Genomic DNA, 20,617 nt, shown 5'->3' on the forward strand with positions numbered 1-20,617 from the left:
TCCAAATACAGTCCACTGCGTCAACAGGAAAGCTATATAGGAACGACTGCTGATTGACAGCCATATCAGCAAGGTGATATCATCCTGACGGTGGCTATCCACCACAGCGAGGCAGTCAGTGTGCCAGCAAGCAACATCTGGTACGTGCATCATTCATTGCCTTGTGAGTGGCACGCGCAACAGAAGACCCGGTGGAGATGGGAAAAAAAGGTAATAGACATGATGCCTTTCCTCCATTCCCATCCCTTCTTTTCTGTTCTAGGTATTTCCTGTGACCGGCAACACAAGCAATCATCTTCCGAGGTATCCAGGCGGGCCTTCCCCCCTGATCCCCATTCTTGTTCATATCAGATAAAGACACGGATGATCGTCTATCCATACCCAGGGCTTATTGGGTCGATCCGTAGTTCTGTACTGGAGTAGACAGCCCCTCTCGAGCTCTCCACATAGCAGCATTATTGTCCAGCCCGGAAAGCAACCCTGATTGCGCCATGGAGTGTTGCTGCAGAGGTTCGGCGACCCGGGCAGACGCTTTGACGTCATGGGCCTCAGGCAGTCAGACCGTCAAGGCATGTTGACTTTCCAACTATTTGTCTGGTCGGTCAATGAGCTCAATGCATGGAGACTGAGTGATGTTCGCAATGGTGAACAAGTTGATGGCATTGAGAGATATTCTGCCGCTTGATTCCACCTATTTTGAGATTGCGACCGTGCAGAAAACAAGGCGGACGTTGATTTAACCTCTTGTATAGAGGTCATGTGACATGTCTATGCTTGTTAGGGCAGACTAAGGCTACACCTGTACTTACACAGTTTCGTTGACAGGGTCTTGATGCAACTAAAGAATCAGATTATTTTCTTTGTACCAGGAGTTTCCAGCTTCCAGAGTATCGGGTGGAATTACAAATGCTACGGAATTCATAGAGGACGTGATCAGGAATACAAGGTGAATTTGACCCAAAATTACCAGACTCAATCGAGTATTAATTTGAGAGCCGTCATTAAAATCAAGTCGCTTATCATGAAGTTTGTAATAATACATTCATCTCGAAGAAAAAGAAAAAAATTTACCGAGCCAGAGCATCCTTGGGCAGGTCGGACAGGCCTTCAACAGCCTGGCGGCCAACCTTGCCTGTGGGTTGGGTTTCCTTGTGCAGCTCGTCTCCCGAGATACGGACACTGCTTCCTGCCGTCGCAGGCCCTCTAAGAGCGCTGTTACCTTCGCCAGAAACAGGGGCTTCAAATCTGCCCGAGCCGACGTTGACGGTCCGCTGATCAGCCGACTGCCAGTCACTGGCGACGGGAGGCTGGTCAGGCAAAGGCAGGTTAGCCTTGCGCTCTTCAATCTCCTTAGCCTTATCTGTGTTCTGATCGATGATGGACTGAAGTTCGAGGGTTAGTATCTATCTTGGCAAGAACTCGTTCGCTTGTTTGCATTTGGAATGTGGGTATGTTTTACCTTCATGGCGGAGATGTTCGAGTCCTTAGGCGTGTTTCCGGAGCGAGCGTGAGAGGCGTGAGACTCAGCCTTGCGGATGTCTTGAGCAGTGGTGTGGAAGGTTTGTTCAGACATTTTGTAGAGAGATTTCGTTGATTTGCGGTGTAATAAAATGGGGAGAAGTTCTTCTTTTGAGGTTGTCGAGGCTGATGAGATAGCTTTCTTTGTTTGAGTCAGGAGTTGTCAAATGTGTATGTTTCTCACCAAATGCATGAAGAAGATGGAGGTTCATATATGTTGAGCTGTTGTTAACGGCTGCCCGTCATCGTCGAAGCAAGGTCAGTGACGTTGGCCGCAATGACGCCATAAGGCTCGGGCAGGCCTTGGTTCGCCTTTGGATCAGAATGACTCCAGCGGGGATTCACTGCACAAGGAGGGCAAGATTAACGGTTGAAGTGGGCTTCAATGCATCATAAGGAGGAGAATCTTTGTCGAATATTGCTTTGAATGATACTGTTTGTACGGTTGTACCTCCAGTCTTTAGGTCTCATCCTCTCCACTCATACAGGGGCACTGCCATATCAGTAAGTAATCGACCACGAAAAGATGTCATAGTACAGAGATTGCATCTGGGAGCCATCACAGCTCAGATTCCCTCTGATTCTCTGCTGTTCTCGGAATGCTCGCAAAGACTCAACAGTCGTCATCGTGGATCCAAGGGTAACATAGCAGTGATTGAGTAAGTAGCATCTGGAGTTCTTGGAATCCTGAGCCACGCAAGACAACTCGAAACCGTCGTGACCTGAGACTAGGTAGGTACCCAGGCAATACCCCAGGATATGTCGCATCCAATAAGGCAGAATCGGGGATGATTTCCACTTAAGTGAGCTGCCATTGTAGATAGATGCGGAAACAACTGCACGTGTTAGCATTGTCCTTGATCGGTTCTTATGAGCTTCTGCTGCAGATTGTGTTCTAGTAGGAGTAACATTCTAGGCTGGCCTATTGCACAGTTTTGAGACCGTTTGGATCTTGCTCTACATTATGTAAATGAGTATTGCATTGGTTTTCAATCGATCTCTCTGGTTGTTTGTTCCTGATAATCTTCTGGTTGCGATCGTGCCATATCGGATACAGCCCGGCGGCTTCTACCGCCTTCCTGAGATAGTAGGCAGAATTTGACCATTTCCCTGCTGCATCAAAAGTGATATTTTTTGATCAGGAAAGAAGTGAACGACTTAGACCGTGATTTTTGTATTCTTTCTTGTTGTGTACAGCTAGGGCGCCTGCCAAACTACTAGAATGCCTCGAGATCCATTGATTGGGCTGGTTGGAAAGGTCTGTATCTCCTGTTGTTTTGGACAAGCACCACGCCGCTGATTGAGGAGGGGCATATAGCCATCCAGCGGAAAATCCACGACTTTGAATAGTTTGACCGATGCTAGCTCTAAAGTTGGTTAGTCTATGAACTATCACTTCTTACTTTCGTGTGAGATACCGACTCTAACTGTTTATCTCGGTACAGGCAACTTCCCGTGAGTCAGCCTCCGACACACCCGCTCTCGTCTTCTCCGTCCATGTGTGCATTGCGATATTGACGGATATAATGCAGGTTCACGACCATTGATCCTCAGCGCGCCATTGGCTACCTCCAGATAGAATGCGCATGCCAACGATATAATGTTGCCGATAAATGTAAGCCGAATTACGGAAGCTGCGTTGAAGGACGCCGATCCGTTCCCATCGAGCTTCTTGACGTCGCAGGTCTTGTTCCAGGAGCACACCAGGGGCGCGGTCTGGGAAATAAATTCTTGGACGATCTGCGCCATGCAGACGCCCTGATTCATGTTGTTGATGTCAGCGGGACTACAGACGCGGAAGGTTAGTAGCCGTTGTTGGCCCAGGCTCGGCACTTTTCTTTAAGAAATATCTGCTAACAGAGCTCTGTGATTACAGGTAAGGCAACGCGAGGATACGACCCATCGCAAGACATTGAGTGGCTGCGGTCCGAAATCGTGCGATGGGTGTTGGGTAACCTGATGCAAAAATGGTATGCACATCTGGGGATATCCACCGTAAATTCCATGACTTATTATCTTCTACAGGGGTTCTGTCAAGAGAAGGCATATCGCAATCAGTTAGTCAGACGTAACTCCCAGTGTTGCTCATCATATATTGACCGTTGAACACAGAATCGACGGCCGTGGATACCTTGCAAGGTCAATTCTCTGGTTACGGAAGCACATCCACAACGGTTGCACGCTGCTTGGATCGATTAGGCTTGAAAGAACCTCTCGAAGATTGGTCTGATGAGACCATTGAACGGGTCGTTCAGGCCTTCATCGATGAAAAATTTCCTACAGTATTCGCCTTGAATAAGATTGATCATCCTGACGCGGACAAGGTTGGCCCTACCACTGATCTTCCTGGAACTTGCTGGCTTGCGTACTGACTAAAAGGATGCAGAATATCAGCAAGATCGCGAAAATGCAGGATCCGAAATCTATAGTTCTCTGTTCTGCTATATCAGAGGTCTTCCTCCGCAGATTGGCAAAACAAGGCTATATCAAGTACACAGAAGGCAGTGAATTCGTAGACACTCGAGAAGACCTTATCGAAATGGGTGATCCTGATGGGGGTGGCCTGAAAGAGATGGATGAGAAACTGAGAAGGTATGTGTGATTTCATCAAGGATAAATGTTTCGACTAACAATATTCTAGTCGCGTTGAAAATTTGAAAGACATGGTCCTCTACCGCTTTGGGTCCACGGGAGTCGTGCAGTGTCTCTCGCGAGCAGCCGAGGTTCTCGGTCTTGTTCCTGTCTTCCCCGTCAGGAACGTACACACATTCTCATCTGGTGCAGGATCTGCCGCTTTTAGAGATTGTGTATTAGTGAAGAAGTAAGTATCTCGTCCTCTGAGAACCAGGAAATCCTATCTGACTCCCAACAGAGGTAGTACGGTGGGCGACGTGGCTCACAAGGTGATGGGTGACGTACCCATCTCATATATCGAGGGTGTCGGTGGAACCCGAGTGTCGGAAGACGAGATAGTCGGAGTTGGGAAGCACGATGTAAGTTTCAACCACTGTGCCATATGACAATTTCCCTAACGACGATATCACAGGTACTCTCATTCAAGCCTGGCCGATAGACCAACATCATCATTTCATCTATGTACAGTTGATGCAAGGACAAAGTTGTAACGAAATCGTCATGCAAATATAAAGCATCTCACCATTCAATTGGTTTCATGGATTTCTGGCGCATATCAAGTCGGGCAAAGATAACCTCAGCAGATCCGAGTTCAAGGGCCCTTCTATATACCACTCTCAGGTTAGCCGAGTGAACTCTTACACAGTGCAACCAGCTGCTGGCTGGTATTGCCTCCAATTTCATGGCACCACTTACCCGGGCTCTCTCATCATTCATTCCGATTACTGGCTCCGGCGCCTTTGGATGATCCTCCTTAGCCTGGCGCTGAAACTTCCGCCCTTCCCTTTCCGTTGCCCCCTGCTGCTTGGAATCATCTGCAATGCCATAGTCTTCCGCTCTCTCCTTCATGCCCGAAGCAGAAGCCTCTGCCTCCGGGTCGGTTGTATCCCGGTTCTTTTCCGTCCGCCTTACGGCGTGCTCATCGGGCGAACAACCCTTCCACTCCTTGCCCAGCGAGCTATTGAGGCGGGCTCTCACATTGGCAGGGGTGGGGAACCCGGCGGGTTGCCATACGGATTGGAGAGGCAGGATGCAGACGCGTGGAGGGCGTGGAGTGAGCATATTTTTGAGCTTGGTGGTTGTAGACGGAATGCGAGCGTTGCTGGGCATGATGAGCTGCGGGTATAAGTGTTTCTTTCTGTAGGTGAACAAGGATGATAGGATGAAACTTCAAGACTTTGAGAACTACGAATCCTTGCAGTACAATGAGTTTATATAAGTAGAGTCCTGGGCTCTGAGAGCCGCCATCGAGGGCCTTGTCCAAGTGTCGAGCCCGTGATGCGACTCTGTATGACGTCCTTATGCTGCAATGGGAGATTGCACTGATCTGGGTAGTAGGGCTTAGGGTTCGAGGCCTGCTGTTGCTTATCGATAAGAGGGGTGGGGACTGGGGAGTTGATGGAGCTGCCCAGGACTCCATGGTACTACTTCATAATCAACCATCAATAATCGCGGAATATAGCACGAGATGAGACGGGACTATCTACCAGTTGAGTCTCTGCCATCGTGGGCGAAGCTCAATAGCGTCTCTATTGACGGGGTCACTTTCCAGAAGCTTCACGCAGACGACGGGACAGACAAGGGGTCTGCCATCATAGCGACCGAGCAGAAAGGAAACGGGTTGGATACAGATGAAGCTGAGGCTGAAGCGACAACGCTTCTCAGAGTTCCATCAGATTTAGTTCTTTCTCTTGAATTGGTTCATCAACATGCGAAGACGGATCACTACCTTCGAGAGGTCCTGGATGCTGTTGGCGATTTTAGTAGGGTATGTTGCACTCCCCGCAAGTCCTAAAATTTATGGGATCTCGGCAACGGCGTGTAGACGACTCTGAGCTAATATATACAGACAGCTAGAGGAGCCATCATAATCTTCCTAATTCTCCAAATAACACATTGCAGCCCAGACTTTGCCGATGAGCACCAGACGATCGGCATCTCCAATCCTTGGACGGAGTATATCAGATTTATGCCCCCCTCCATACGTCTACCGACCTTCTACACGGAGGCAGAACTCGAGCTACTGCGAGGTACGTCATTGCGGACCGCAGTTTTCGCGAAACTCGCCTCCCTTGAGAAAGAATTCGAGCGCCTTCGCCAGTCCACAGAGGGTATACCCTGGTGTCAAAAGTATTGGTGGGACGAGGACACGGGCCGCTTGACATTCGATGACTGGAAGTACGTTGATGCTGTGTATCGGTCGCGGGTGGTGGAGCTGCCTGAGAGCGGGCATGCAATCGTCCCGTGCGTTGATATGGCGAATCATGCTTCAGAGGACTCAGTGAAAGCACGGTATGACGAAAGTTCAACAGAAGATGCGTTACTTCAGCTTCGACAAGGAAGGAGAATATGTTCTGGTGAGGAAGTCACAATTTCGTAAGTCTATAGGGCCTAGGACCTGTGATACGGTGCAGGAACTTTTACTGACAGGGGTGGTTTGGTAGGTATGGCAGTGAGAAACCAGCATCAGAGATGGTGTTCTCGTACGGGTTCGTTGAAAACGAGAGAACCGATGCAAAACAGATTTTCCTTGACCTGGAAATTCCTGACGATGATCCCTTGAGGATGGCAAAGCAGATGTTCTGTAAAGAGGCACCGGGGGTACGAGTGTGCAGGAGTACTTCGACATCGCCAGATTCGGGGCAGATTACTTGGGACAGTCCCTTTGTTTGGTGGGCCTGTGTCAATGAGGAAGATGGTCTCAACTTCACGGTAGCGCAAACCACCGATGGAGGCCGAGAACTACGAGCTAGCTGGAAAGGGGAAGACATGGATGTTCCGAGTCGCCTCAAAGGTCTCCTGTCAGCAGATCCTTTGTGGGATATCTACCAGCTTCGTGCGGTGGTACTTATACTCGAGCGACTGGAAACCCAGCTCGTTGTTCTACGCGAGACTGAGAAGCTGGTTTCCGAAATTAACAGTAATGAGGATATGCGAGCCCTGTTCAGACCCGATGTCCTGGCCACAGTATCAAAGTTACGAAAATTAGAGGCTGATTTGCTGGATACGGGCATCGAGGACCTCATGAAAAGGGTAAGAGATCTCTTGGAGATATGTGCAATTCTATCCAGAAGTGCTAATCATCATCAATCGATAGAGACAGGAATTGATAGCCTCCGAGGCGGTCACACTGTATCTCAATCAACCGGCCGAAGACGTAGAAGAAGACTTTTCGTGAGAGCAGATCAAGTGCACTTGGCCTCTTGGTTTCCAATTTTGCCTCCCGATAATTCAACTATGGGCGTACCGTACTCCATCACGATACTTTCGATTCAAGAAATGTGGCTCATTTCAGTCATTAACTGTACCGCAGAGTCCCATGCTCTAAGGGTCATCTCCATGGTTCTCTGAGCTCTGGACTTTGACTTATCAACTCACAAGGCCACCCCACAGCGGGATGAGGATACAGTATGCACTATGCCATAGGTCAAACTGAAACAAATAGGAACAACCTGGGAGGATCACGCTAATGGTACCCGGTTCATTCCTACGATTAGCGAAAAATCGTGGATGGCGGGGCATGGTCTCTGAGGGTCTGGGGTAAAACGACGGGGGCAGAAACTGGGGATCTGGACCATAATCCTCGAGGCTCTTGGAGATTCTCTGGTCTAACGTCAACATTTACGAGCAAAAAAACTCTGTTTCGTTTTCCTTTCTAGACTCGATAAGGTATTACGATTACTAGTCCACGCGAAAACAAGCCCGAAAGAGATAAATGACGTTGCCTAACTGGCTGTTCTCCACTCCATACGGACTGGAAGACTTTTCTATGATGACTGATGAGCCCAGAATGGACTACCTAGATTCTAGGTCCTAGAATTCTAGATAGAGATGGAGTGTGGCCTGATACACGCGTATCGCGTGCATCCTTCCAGAACTTTAACTAGAAGGTTATCTGGGGTGTTCAAGAATCAACGACTCAAAGCTCAGCTACAAGCCTACAACATCCTTGCCAGCCACGAGGGAGTCACGCCATGTCGCAATCAACTCCAATGAACTGCTGGCCATTGCAGATTTCGCCTTCCAAAACGCCCCTCTCGTGTGGGCATTGGACTCTGGAGGAGTGCCCAGACATCTAGTATCCCGCACTGCACCGTAAAAATGGCTCGCAAGTGCGCAACCCGGCGTCGCACCTTTAAAGGAGTCATGATGACTGCAGTAGTTGCGTGCTCCCCCACAACACAGTACCAACTACCAATACACAGACCTGCTGTGTATAGAAACTTCAGAGCTGGTCTTCAACAGTCTACCAGAATTTTTGATCAAGTTGGTTAAATTGGTTCCCGTTGAGAGTCTAGTAGCGCATGGCTGGTGGAACCCGGATGCTGGCGGATCCATCATACCCAAATATTGACAAGGACGCTCAGGGCCATGCTCGCGATTTTCTCGGTCAACACTCGGCGCTGAAGAGAAACAAACTCTTTTCTTGTTTCGGCGGAAATCAGGGTTGTCAAGCGACAATCATATGCTGATCACATTCCCAGTGCTCGCCAAAAACTCTACTTTTTGGATGATTCTCTGGTCGGTGGCCACAGCGGCATCATCCCATGACCAGTGTCACAATGGCTGAGTCGTCTTCTGATCTCATTAGCCCTTCAGGCCAGGACAACCTATCGAAGAATCGAGTCCAGTCCAGTCCAGTCCACGAGGATCCCCCGCGATTTTCTCCAGCTGCGAACGGACGGGGCTTTTTGAAAGTGGCAAGCTAACTTTAATGGAAAAGTGGTTCCGAGTCTTTCCTACCAGTAATGAAAATCTCGGCCAAGACTCGGTTCCCCTGTTAGGGTATTTTGGGTACCCTCAGGGCTGCTGTTTAGTCTGTTCATGACTAGACTAGACTACTGTGTATCGTGATATTATTGCGGAAAATTCCAAGACAATAATGCAAGGATTTATGCAGGAATAGGACTCCTGCCTGTGGGTGGGAGAGAATGATTCTCGTGAAAGCTTGAAAGCGGTAGAGAATAATTCGGCGGGTTTAGCCGTGAGACTGGGGAAGACATGATCATCACGGTATCCCCAAGAGGTCCACGATGATGAGTTTTGATACATCTGTGTATTGAGTTGTTTCAGAGGCTCCGATCATGGGTACATTCGATACAAATCATTTCTGAAGGGAGGAGAGTTGACTTGTTGATGCCTTGATGGACGTGCCGTTGACGACAGGATCGCTGTCTTGAGAGATCTAATTCGGGCTTGTCTGTCATTTTAGGAGTACATTGCAGAGGGAGGAGAAACGATGAGCTTTCATTGATTATCGAGCATCTATCAGTGCTCTTGAGAAGCAGGCTGCTGTCGAGCTATGCATCCTTCTCGCTTTCTAACCGAACTTGTCTCATCATGCCTGTCTAGTGTTGGTCTGAGCTGTTAAGGACTCTTGCACCTGCTTCATTCTCAGATATAACCTAGAGTACTTATCCTCTCTCAAGGCTTAGGGATGTCATATCGAAGGATTAATCACTCATAGAAGAGTACCTATTGAGTTTCAGATCGCATCATAAGGTGCCGTCTTGTTGGCAACAGAGTGGGAGGACAATCCTGCGAATGGTGCACGGCAGACAAAGTGCCCAGCCAAATAGTCATATAATGGTTTTGTTTCTCCAGGTTTCGCCTCCGCAAAACCCCGTGGCTCTTCAAGTCTTCATGAACTCCTTTGGTTTCATCATCCCAAAGTCTAGATAAACCTATGATCATCCTATGACGGCGACCTCATTGTCTATCATGAAGCGAGGTCCCGACAAACCGACTCCTAAAATGATTAACCTCAGCGATCATTAGTACATAGTACTGTGTAGGTTCAGGATAGAACCCCATTCGGTAACTGTACGCGTATTACCGTAACGATCTGAGCCACGGTTACTGTTCCAGTGTCTGCTGAATAGGCAGCACACGGTATTATCTGCCATTCCATTGGTGAGACACCCCAGCATGGGGCCCCCACATGGCTCGCGCCCCACCGCCCCTCCCCTGACACTCTCCCATACTCTAGTTTAGAGAATGCGTGATACACTCGGTGACTCTTGTATTATGATTCCTCTTGGGGAGGAATCTCGGTCGATTCGGGTTCTTGTATCTGGTATCTAAACCTGTACGCTGTACCTTACGGAGTACCTTACGGAGTACCTGACTTTCAAACTCCTAATATGGTCTCTCTTCCCACATAATTCTTGTCCCAAACAGGCTTGATCCTCCATCTCTCCTCTCACTCTCCTCTCCTCTCTTCTCTTCTCTCCTTTTGTTCCTCGCTCCCTATCTTCCTCCGTATATTGCTATCTCAACACTACCAGATCGTAGCTATCACTCCTCTTGCCGCCCCTTCTCCTCGCTTTCTTCCTGCTCATCCCGCCCGATCGTCAAAAACACTCGTTATCGAAATCTCCACTCTTCCATCTCTGCCATTCGTGTTCTATTTCCGGCCCCCAAACATACCATCGATCGTTCCTCGATCCGTTGCGGGAGATACTCCAGTAGACTACACTACACGGCACACACGACCTTAATCCGTCTCGCCCGTCATCTACCAAAGTCTCCAGTTTGAGAGACCACCCATCGACTCGGCGGCAGATGCGTAAGAGCATCCAGCCAAAATGCCTGGAATTCTACCTATGAAAGTGATCAAGGTCGGCAACGGCTCGCAAAGCCGTATCGCCCAGGCCTGTGATCGGTGCCGAAGCAAGAAGATCCGCTGCGACGGCGTCCGTCCATGCTGCACCCAATGCGCTAATGTTGGTTTCGAGTGCAAAACAAGCGACAAGCTGAGCCGTCGCGCGTTTCCTCGTGGTTACACGGAATCGTTGGAGGAACGGGTCCGGTCCTTGGAGGCGGAAGTGAGAGATCTTAAGACTCTGTTGGATGAGAAGGATGAGAAGATCGATGTGCTGTCGCGTATTCATTCTTTTTCGCCCTCTGTGCAACAGAGGGCTCAGGCTGCTTCGCGGGCGTCGCCAGCTGCTGAGTCGGTGCGCTCGAAAGCTTCTGATTCTGGGGAGGGTGTCATTCAGATTCCGGATGTCTTGTCGGAATCGGTCGACGCGCAGTGTGGTGGCCTTTCTAGTACGCGTGGATTCTCAGGTAGGCGGCAAATCTTGATGATATTTGCGATGGGGAATGTCCCGCTGACGCAGTGCAGATGTCTTCACCAACAGACTTACTGAACAAGGACGACTTTCCTCGAGTCTCTCAACCCAGGCTCTGACAGCGTCGCCTGCGCCAATTTCGCATGCTCGCGTTGATCAAGCCATCAAAACCGCGCCACGGCTGGTGTCGGACCAGCTCATCAACATTTTCTTCCAGGAATGGGCGCCATTATACCCTGTTGTCCACCGTCCGACCATACTCAAAGCTTACGAGAAGTATCTCTCAAACTCGGACTTTCTGCAGGGCAGCACACACGACATGGCACAATTGAATTTGATTTTCGGCATTGCTGCCCTTGCCTCTACTGTAAGATTCTAGACTATGAAACAGTGTCGTTACCCGTATACTGACTGTTGAAAAGTCACGAACCAACCAGGATCCTACATTCTTTGAGGACAACTGGTCGCCGATCCTTGAGTCGCTCTCGAACGATATCTCAGTTTCGACGCTGCAATGCTATGTGCTCGCTCAGATGTACTGCATGACCAAGGGAGATTACACTGGTCTGGTTCGCTACCGGGGTCTTGCCGTTGGTCTCTGCCATCAATTGAGACTCCACCAGAGTCAGAAGCGTTTCTCCTCCAACCCACTTGTTGCTGAAACACGCAAGAAGGTGTTCTGGTGCCAGTATCTTCTCGATCGGTTAGTGGCACCCATCTCACTAGTCCCCTTCAGACTCTTCAGTAGCTGACCCCCTCAAAAGTTTCACCGCTGCTTTGACCGGACTCCCCGTGCTTATGCGCGAAGAGGACATCCGCACAGAGTACCCCGAGGATGTCGATGATGAGAATGTCACCGAGACTGGCTTTCTGCCCACTCTTCCTGGCGAGTCCACTCGTATTTCCAGTGCCCTCGCGTTGTTCGCTGCATCCAGAATCTTGAATAAGGCCTTAGAGAGCCTGTATCCTTCCGATGGCGGTTATAAGATCTCGGTGTCGAAGATGCGTACCGTGGCCGAACAACTGGATGCGTGGGTGAAGAACCTCCCTGCTCATCTGCGGCTTGAGTTCTCCCAAGATAAGCCGAGCACAAATATTACAAGCAGTCGATCGCCTCTTTTGGTAAGCAATCTCTGCATCTTGCCTGCCGGTTCGATACAGTCAAGCTAATTCAAGAACCAAATAATCTAGTCGCTTGCTTACTATTATATCCGTTGTCTCGTTCATCGCCCTGCTGTTTGCTTTGGCGAAGAGCATCTTCGGTCACAGTCTATCCTCGCTACTTCTGACTCGTGCAAACATATTATCCAGATTCTGCAGCTGCTTGATGAGCGGCGCCTTTGCCTTTCGATCAGTGTGAACCGGAAAGAGCTGGTTTACTCTTCTGGTCTGGGTCTTTTGTGGCAGAGCCTTGGCCTGAAGCGCGAAAGCAAGCTCGTCAAAGAGAGTCAGAAACTACTCACTGCTGTCATTGACCAGCTCGAGGCTGAGTGCGCCCCCGCGGCCGCCGAGTTTAGCTCGGTGGCCAGTGTGTTGGTCTCGCTCGACACCGGCAAGCGTGGGAGCTCCGCCAATCCCCAAGCCATGTCACCTCCCGCTCAGAAGCCGCTCAAGTCGCCCAAGAAGCACTTGCAAACTCTTAAATCGCGCATTGCTGGCCATGCCGAGTCCAGCCAGCCAGCCAAATCACTCTCCCGAAGGGCGACCATCTCAGGTGCCAGCCCGCCAATCAGTCAGCGTCATATCCGGTCCTCTAGCCGGTCTAGCCTGCCATCCGAACACTATCCCACCCAACAGAATGACATGAACAAGGCGTTCTACACTTCGCCCCACCTGGGACAGGACTCTATCCAGAATCTGTCCAGCTCGGCTCCCTCGAACGCCGCCGCCGGTACGATGACCATGGCGGATTGGGAGTTTGTCTTGAGTGATATGGATCGCGGCTACTCGAACATCTTTACGGGGATCTACGGGGGCAAGGATTGCGGCGAAGACAGCGGTCCATTTGCGTCGCTAACTGCAGAGTGCACCCACAAACCGGAGCCGACACCGATGCTGACACCTGGACCGAAACATGATGTCCCCGGACTGTCCCCCGAGGCGTGGTCGGCCAGCAGCAGCAGCGAGGTCCTGGCTCATCACGAAGTGAGTGCGGCGCCGCAGAGTGTCATCAGCTTCTCGGATGAGAGCATGGGCAGTGCGGAGGACGCCCTGCCGTATCATGATCTGCAGCTCCCCCTGGATGAACTGGATCCGTTTCGGGGGATTCTGATCCCGGCGGTGGAAGACGAAATTGATGAATTTGGAATGAGTCACGGATGGAACCGACGGCTGGCCGTCTGAGGGATCTCTCTAATTGAGTTCTCTGATATTTTCAGGAGTTTGCCTTGGGGAGGCCAATGGATTTATTTAGGGGGTCTAGGGGGCGATCTTTTGGTTTTCTTTTCTTTTCCTTTCTTTTGCCATGATACCTAATGTCTCTGGAGTCTTTGGGGGGTTTGACGATGTGTGGTTTTTGTGCAGCCATTATTGTGATGGTTTTGTCGTTGATTTTCTTGGTGCTTTTTTTTTCCATCGTATATATATATGTCTCTCGTTTTGACTTTGGGGAGCTCTCCCTGTCGTGTATATGGAGCCAATTTTGAATGAGAACTTGATCAAGCCATGAACCTTACGCATTGGACTTCATATTCTATTTGTCGACAATAGCTCTCATCCGAATGAGACATGGTCAATCAGTGCCTATCATTTTCAATCCAATCCAGCCCTTCCACCACACATCTATATATTTATATGGGGGGGGGGTGGCGTACGGAGGAAGTACGGAGAAGACTGATTGATATCCTCCGCAAACAGCATGCCGTGGGGGTATATACGATATGTTCTAATGTCTATAGTCCCCGGAACGAACGAAATCGGCAAAGCCGTTCGCGATACGCCAACAGAGGAATCGCGAACAATTGCCCAGCGTTTTCTCGACCTAGGGGGAAAGAGTCTTGTGAGATTGATCACATGCGTCTGTGAAGTGGAGTGTAGTTGGATCTGATATTTACGAAGGCTGATTATTCTACTTCATGCATCAGTGTGTTGTACCTCAGGCATTAAGTGGCTACAATATATCGTATCTACTATCTAGCCTCTGGAGTCTGGAGTCTAGAGTCTAGAGTCTCGAGGGGTAGTCTTCTGGATAATAATAAGATCAGCAAAACTAATCACAAATCCAGAGGGTGGGGGGGGGGGGAAGGAAAAAAACTCTTCATGGGTAGGAACTATTTATCCGTGATTTCAATTTGATTCCGAAATAGTTAAAATAGCCATGGGAAGAATTATGGGGTTTGCTTTGCCGTACACACTACACAGTTATTTCATGTGTAACGGCTATCTATCTATCTAGTCGCATCTACACTGAGTTAACTATGGAGTTCCAAGTGTATGTAGTTTGGACTAAGGAAGAGTCGGAGGAGCGTCCTCCGGACCCAGCATTGGGGGATCTGGGAGCTGATGGTTTAGTATATTTTAGTCATGATATGTGATGAATTACAATACTTCGTGGTCGAATGGCTGCAATGGGATTGGGGTTAGGAGGGGGAAATACTCTGTAGTACTCCGTACTATTATCTATAATGTCTGGGGAGGGAGGGGGAGGTTCACCCCGTATGCTAGGTGTCTGTGATTTGGGTGATGAGCTCAGTCTGCAAGTCACTAACTACGGAGGAGGTCGATTAGGGGTTATTTGTAGCATGGGAAATTGGGAATACTGGCCGAGATCGGCATCGGCTAATGTCATACTCATGGCTAGTTGGCTACATCGTTGCGGTTGCTGTTGCTGTTGTTCTTGCTGAGTATCAGGTCGGGAATCAAAAGCCTAGTCTAGCCTGTCTTGGAAGAATAATCAGCAGGATAAGGATATGGTAATGTTTTGAGAGATTATGCTAAATGCTCATTCTTCTTCTTCTTCTTCTTCTTCTTCTTCTTTTTTGCGTGGGAGAAGTAATAATAATAATAATATTATTATTATTATTATTATTAATACTAAGAGAATCGGGCAAATTTCCGCGGGAGAAGTTGCTGGGTGGATGCCTGACTGCCTGAGGAATGTACCCTGTATATACACGGACCTTCTTCAAACTGGGCTGAACACGACAGAAGTAGTACTGTCCCGTCTGTACGCCAGTATCGACAATGTACCCCGTAGAATAGACAGAATTGGAACAAATAATTAGTCGTGTCTGACTGATGAGATGGCCATCATGGAGAACACGAGGCAAATTGAAAGCATTCGTCCTGGGCAAGTCAATTGAGCACTCGGTGAAGCTCCCACTCGTTAGTGATCGTTGCTAACAGTAGTAGTTATACTGGGACTTGGGAGCGCCCCACTGCCGACATCATTTGTCCCCCACCACCTCAACAGCCCCTCCTCCAGGTAGGAGTAGTAGTAATCCTTGTCTCTCTGTCCGTCCTCTCTTGTCTTCGTTCAACTCTTCTTCTTCTTCTTCTTCCTTTTCTCTTCTCTCTCTTCTCTTCTCTTCTCTTCTCTTTCTTCTTCTTTTTCTTCTCTCCTGAACCCCCCCCCCGCCTCCCATCCAAACTTAATTTAATCAGGAAGAAAAAAAGGTTGTGAAATAAGTATGTCCTCCCCTCCTCTCCATCCCTCTTCCCTCCGCTCTCTCCATCTAACCTCTCTCTTTTCTTTCCAAAAGTTGCAATCATGGGTTTCACCGACGTTGATCAATTGGCTATCAATACGATCCGTATCCTCGCGGTAAGCTTCATCCAATTTCCCTTCTTCCTCACTGTTATCCTGTCTCCCAGTGGTGATTGATCATGATGCTATCATCGTAATCTTTGCGGGGCACCAGCTCTAGCAAACCCTCAAAAAGAATTCCCCAGCATGCTATTTATACAGCTTTGTATTATCCCAACGGCAGTGCTAATAGGCTCCTCCAGATCGATGCCACCTCCAAGGCCAACTCCGGTCACCCCGGTGCCCCTATGGGCATGGCCCCTGTGGCCCACGTCCTCTTCAACCGGTTCATGAACTTCAACCCCAAGAACCCCGACTGGCTGAACCGCGATCGTTTCGTTCTCTCGTAAGCTGCTCCCTGCAACGCTCTGATTCTGAATTTCAGGATTCTAATTCGGTTTACGTCATCAGGAACGGTCACGGATGCATGCTCCAGTATGCTCTTCTGCACCTTTTCGGCTATGCCCTGACCCTCGATGATCTCAAGAACTTCAGAGTAGGTTGACCCCCATTGAAAAAAATGGACATCTTTTTTTTAGGGGGTAGAAAATTATCCTAACCCGCCTGTTTTTAGCAACTTGACAGCATCACCCCCGGTCACCCCGAGGCCCACGACACCCCCGGTATCGAGGTCACCACCGGCCCTCTCGGCCAGGGTTTCGCCAATGCTGTTGGTTTGGCCATCGCTCAGGCTCACACCGGCGCTGTCTTCAACAAGCCCGGCTATGACCTGGTCAACAACTACACATACTGCTTCTTCGGTGATGGCTGCGCGATGGAGGGTATCGCTAGCGAGGCTGCTTCTCTGGCTGGCCACTTGAAGCTCGGCAACCTGATTGCCATCTATGACGACAACCACATTTCCATCGGTAAGTTAATCCACTCTTCCCCCCCCTTTTTTTTAGAGTTTCCAACAAAAAAAAAAAACAAAAATTACCCTCCAGAAGGCTAATCTATAATCCCTCTTCCCCATCAGACGGTGACACCAAGTGTGCCTTCACCGAGGATGTCATGAAGCGTTTCGAGGCCTATGGCTGGCACCACGTCTGGGTCAAGGACGGTGATAACGACCTGGATGCGATCGAGGCCGCCATCAAGGAGGCCCAGTCGGTCACCGACAAGCCCACCGTTATCCGCCTGACCACCACCATCGGTTATGGTTCCAAGCTGCAGGGCACCGGTGGTGTCCACGGCAACCCCCTCAAGGCCGATGATGCCCAGAGCGTCAAGGCCAAGTTCGGCTTCGACCCCAACCAGAGCTTCGTCGTTCCCCAGCAGGTCTATGACCTCTACAACAAGCACGCCGCCGAGGGTGCCGCCAAGGAGCAGGCCTGGAACCAGCTCCTCGAGAAGTACGCTTCCGAGTACAAGACCGAGCATGCCGATCTCGTCCGTCGTCTCTCCGGCAAGCTGCCCGAGGGTTGGGAGAAGCGCCTCCCCACCTACAACCCCAGCGACGCTGCCATTGCCTCCCGTAAGCTGTCCGAGACCGTCCTCGAGAAGGTCCACGATGTCCTCCCCGAGCTCATCTCCGGTTCCGCCGATTTGACTGGCTCCAACAACACCCGCTGGAAGAACGCCGTCGACTTCCAGCCCCCCGTCTATGGTATCGGTGAGTGGTCCGGCCGCTACATCCGCTACGGTGTGCGTGAGCACGCCATGGCTGCCATCATGAACGGTCTCGCCGCCTACGGCACCATCATCCCCGCCGGCGGTACTTTCCTCAACTTCGTCTCCTACGCCGCCGGTGCTCTCCGTCTCTCCGCCCTCTCCCGCGTCCGCGTCATCCACGTCGCTACCCACGACTCCATCGGTCTGGGTGAGGACGGCCCTACCCACCAGCCTATCGAGACCCTGGCCCACTTCCGTGCCCTCCCCAACTGCATGGTCTGGCGTCCCGCCGACGGCAACGAGACCAGCGCCGCCTACTACTCCGCCCTCACCGCCAAGCACACTCCCAGTGTCCTCGCCCTCACCCGCCAGAACCTGCCTCAGCTCGAGAACTCGACCATCGAGGTCGCCCTCAAGGGTGCCTACCCCGCCGTCGAGGCCCCCAACGCCGCCGTCACCCTCATTTCCACCGGTTCTGAAGTCAGCATCTGTATCGAGGCCGCCACCTACCTCAAGGAGAAGCACAACGTCGTCGCCCGCGTCGTCTCCGTTCCCTGCTTCGAGGTCTTCGATGCTCAGCCCAAGGACTACAGACTCAAGGTCCTCCCCGACGGCATCCCCGTCCTCTCCGTCGAGGCCCTCACCACCATGGGCTGGGAGCGCTACTCGCACGAGCAGTTCGGTCTCAACCGCTTCGGTGCCTCTGGCCCTTACAAGGAAGTCTACAAGGTAAGACTACTACTAATGTCCACCCTATTCTTCGGAATCCTACGTATACTAACAACCATGATCAGAAATTCGAGTTCACCCCTGAGGGCATCAGCAAGCGTGCTCTGGCCACTATCGACTTCTACAAGGGCCACACCGTGCGCTCGCCCATTAACCGCGCCTTCGAGCAGATTCTGTAGACGACCCGTCTTCGCGTCATGATGGATGTTTTTCTTGTTTCCTTTTTTTTTCTATAAGTTAATGGTTTAACGGCTCGACGAATTTTTTGTGAAAATGGTCCTTATCTGTCCTATCCCCCCCCCTTTGGTTGTTAGTGAATATCTGCTAGATTTAGAGGGATCAAAATGAGATGATCAAAATTGTTCAATATGTTCTTTCCGTTTGATTAATGTGCGGTACAGTAGTGGTACCTGCCATAGGAATCGATATCGCGAATTCGTACCAGCGATCTATGTGAGACCAATTTACTCAGAATACAGTCCATACAGGCCACCAAGGAAGGCTCTAAAAATATAAACATCAAAGTGCACGTGAATTGATATCATTTTCATTTCAGATTAGTTTATATGCGATTCATGATTTTTTGGAATTTACGCATCCAGAGCCTTGCGGGCAAAGTTGGGCAGGACGAAGCTGGCACGGTGGATGTCCTGGTTGTAGTAGCGGCAGAGACGCTCCTCCTCCTCGCGGGACCAAGAGCGGACGGGCTCGCGGACGTTGCGGGTGGCATCCTTGCAGCAGACCATGAAGCCGATCTGGCCGGAGGGGTAGGTAGGGATGGTGGTGTAGGCGTATTCGGCGACGGGGAAGACCTCCTTGCACGACTTCTTGAGGTCGGTGATGAGAGGAAGGTGAAGCCATTGGTTCTCGGCTATAGCGAGGGAAACACGAACCCAAACCGATCCCGTGCGGGGGGTCGGTGATTTGGGACGCATACTGGTTAGCTTCATGATCTTAACAAGCAAAAGAACAAAAAAATTATTTAAGAGAGAGAGGGGGAGGGAGGGAGGGAACGAAGGGGGAAGAGAAATTCGGGTGGGAGAGGAGATTATGATAGAGGGCAAAAGGGATAAAGGAAAGGCGACGAACAACCTTGTGTGGTGATGACACCTCCTTCGCGAAGAGCGTCACGGAGAAGCTCGAAGTAGGGCTTCTGGAAGAGGCTCTCGGCGGGACCCTCGGGGTCAGAGCTGTCGGTGATGATGACGTCGAACTCGTTGCGGCGCTCCTTGAGGAACTGGAAACCATCGCCGACGTGGACCTTGACGTTGGGGTGCTGGAAGCCGATGCTCATGCCGGGGAGGTACTTCTTGGAGACACGGATGACAGCCTGGAGAGTGTTAGTTCTGAAGCGGGATGCAAGGGAGGAATTAAAAGTATGGTGTTATATACCTCATCGATATCGCAGAGGATGGCCTCCTCGACGGTCTCGTGCTTGACGACCTCACGGAGGACACCACCGTCACCACCACCGATAACCAGAACCTTCTTGGGGTTGGGGTGGGAGTTCATGGCCAGGTGGGTGATCATCTCCTGGTACCTGTGGTCATTCGAAAGCGCATCATCAGAATCCATTGGGAGAAGATCATGAGGGGCGTGTAAACATACGAGAACTCATCACGCTCGGTGCACTGGATGACGTTGTCGAGAACGAGAACGGTACCATAGTCGGTGCTCTCGAAGACGAGGACATCCTGGTACTTGGACTTCTCGTGGTGCAGGATCTGGTTCACCTTGAGGTTCATGGCCTGGCCGGGCCACATGCCCGACTGCTCGGAGAACCAGCCATCTGAGGGGCGAGGAAGTGATGTTAGCAGGGTAACCTTATAAGAAAGAAATCACCAGAGCCACAGAAAAACAGTATGACAGCACAATTAATGCTTGTTTAGAGCTCATTGAGTACCAAGAGCATATCGTTGATGAAATACATGCGATGTAGAGCGGAGCGGGGTAGTTGGAAAAACTGATGGGAGGGGCTTGATGCTGATGTTGATAGAGACATGAAGACGGAGGAAAGACTGTACATACCCTTGATAGTGGGGTGAGTGATCTCGGACATGGTGATGGAGTGAAAAGGACGTCGACGAGGAGGAAGAGCACGGAGACGAAGCAGAGAAGACGATGAACGTAGAGGAGAAGGAAGAGAAGACGGCGATGAGAAAAGCGAAGAAAAGCAGAAGAAGCGCATGCGGAAGTGGGGGAGCTGGCCTGGGTGCCTGGATGCCTGACTGCCTGATATTGGTGGTGTGGGATTTTTTTTTTTTTTTCTTCTCACTTCTTTTGCCCGATTCTGCTAATTTTTCGG

General features: G+C 50.4%; 7 protein-coding genes across 7 annotated transcripts, besides 10 other annotated features; 4 read left to right on the plus strand and 3 right to left on the minus strand.

Annotated features, from left to right (window-relative positions):
• Positions 1-1,067: 1,067 nt before the first annotated feature.
• Positions 1,068-1,573, minus strand: ACLA_021880 (uncharacterized protein; the record flags this gene model as incomplete). The annotated part of the gene is made up of 2 exons (XM_001268899.1): positions 1,068-1,382; positions 1,460-1,573. The coding sequence occupies 2 exons, from the start codon at positions 1,571-1,573 to the stop codon at positions 1,068-1,070; spliced, it is 429 nt and encodes a 142-aa protein (XP_001268900.1).
• A 1,167-nt stretch (positions 1,574-2,740) lies between these two features.
• On the plus strand, positions 2,741-4,591 carry ACLA_021890 (Ygr210 GTPase family protein; the record flags this gene model as incomplete). Its single annotated transcript, XM_001268900.1, has 11 exons — positions 2,741-2,776; positions 2,837-2,894; positions 2,964-2,973; positions 3,051-3,319; positions 3,395-3,488; positions 3,544-3,575; positions 3,631-3,842; positions 3,905-4,110; positions 4,160-4,339; positions 4,391-4,511; positions 4,565-4,591. 11 exons carry the CDS (start codon positions 2,741-2,743, stop codon positions 4,589-4,591), a joined length of 1,245 nt encoding a protein of 414 aa, XP_001268901.1.
• Positions 4,592-4,671: 80 nt separating this feature from the next.
• Positions 4,672-5,262, minus strand: ACLA_021900 (uncharacterized protein; the record flags this gene model as incomplete). Its single annotated transcript, XM_001268901.1, has 1 exon — positions 4,672-5,262. One exon carries the CDS (start codon positions 5,260-5,262, stop codon positions 4,672-4,674), a length of 591 nt encoding a protein of 196 aa, XP_001268902.1.
• A 358-nt stretch (positions 5,263-5,620) lies between these two features.
• Positions 5,621-7,330, plus strand: ACLA_021910 (SET domain-containing protein; the record flags this gene model as incomplete). Its single annotated transcript, XM_001268902.1, has 4 exons — positions 5,621-5,920; positions 6,002-6,528; positions 6,597-7,185; positions 7,250-7,330. 4 exons carry the CDS (start codon positions 5,621-5,623, stop codon positions 7,328-7,330), a joined length of 1,497 nt encoding a protein of 498 aa, XP_001268903.1.
• Positions 7,331-8,776: 1,446 nt separating this feature from the next.
• Positions 8,777-8,797: a microsatellite.
• Positions 8,798-10,247: 1,450 nt separating this feature from the next.
• Positions 10,248-10,276: a microsatellite.
• Positions 10,277-10,346: 70 nt separating this feature from the next.
• Positions 10,347-10,382: a microsatellite.
• Positions 10,383-10,739: 357 nt separating this feature from the next.
• On the plus strand, positions 10,740-13,571 carry facB (C6 transcription factor FacB/Cat8; the record flags this gene model as incomplete). The annotated part of the gene is made up of 5 exons (XM_001268903.1): positions 10,740-11,223; positions 11,282-11,595; positions 11,651-11,931; positions 11,993-12,350; positions 12,420-13,571. The coding sequence occupies 5 exons, from the start codon at positions 10,740-10,742 to the stop codon at positions 13,569-13,571; spliced, it is 2,589 nt and encodes an 862-aa protein (XP_001268904.1).
• A 94-nt stretch (positions 13,572-13,665) lies between these two features.
• Positions 13,666-13,689: a microsatellite.
• Positions 13,690-15,171: 1,482 nt separating this feature from the next.
• Positions 15,172-15,202: a microsatellite.
• Positions 15,172-15,206: a microsatellite.
• Positions 15,207-15,234: 28 nt separating this feature from the next.
• Positions 15,235-15,257: a microsatellite.
• A 449-nt stretch (positions 15,258-15,706) lies between these two features.
• Positions 15,707-15,785: a microsatellite.
• Positions 15,708-15,783: a microsatellite.
• A 151-nt stretch (positions 15,786-15,936) lies between the features above and the next one.
• On the plus strand, positions 15,937-18,491 carry tktA (transketolase tktA; the record flags this gene model as incomplete). The annotated part of the gene is made up of 6 exons (XM_001268904.1): positions 15,937-15,990; positions 16,176-16,318; positions 16,384-16,468; positions 16,547-16,841; positions 16,949-18,312; positions 18,378-18,491. 6 exons carry the CDS (start codon positions 15,937-15,939, stop codon positions 18,489-18,491), a joined length of 2,055 nt encoding a protein of 684 aa, XP_001268905.1.
• A 411-nt stretch (positions 18,492-18,902) lies between these two features.
• On the minus strand, positions 18,903-20,371 carry ACLA_021940 (spermidine synthase; the record flags this gene model as incomplete). The annotated part of the gene is made up of 5 exons (XM_001268905.1): positions 18,903-19,183; positions 19,402-19,642; positions 19,705-19,852; positions 19,921-20,101; positions 20,341-20,371. The coding sequence occupies 5 exons, from the start codon at positions 20,369-20,371 to the stop codon at positions 18,903-18,905; spliced, it is 882 nt and encodes a 293-aa protein (XP_001268906.1).
• Positions 19,298-19,340: a repeat region.
• Positions 20,372-20,617: the final 246 nt, after the last annotated feature.

The sequence above is a fragment of the Aspergillus clavatus genome, genomic scaffold (genome assembly GCF_000002715.2).
Source record: "Aspergillus clavatus NRRL 1 1099423829805 genomic scaffold, whole genome shotgun sequence".
NCBI lineage: Eukaryota > Fungi > Ascomycota > Eurotiomycetes > Eurotiales > Aspergillaceae > Aspergillus > Aspergillus clavatus.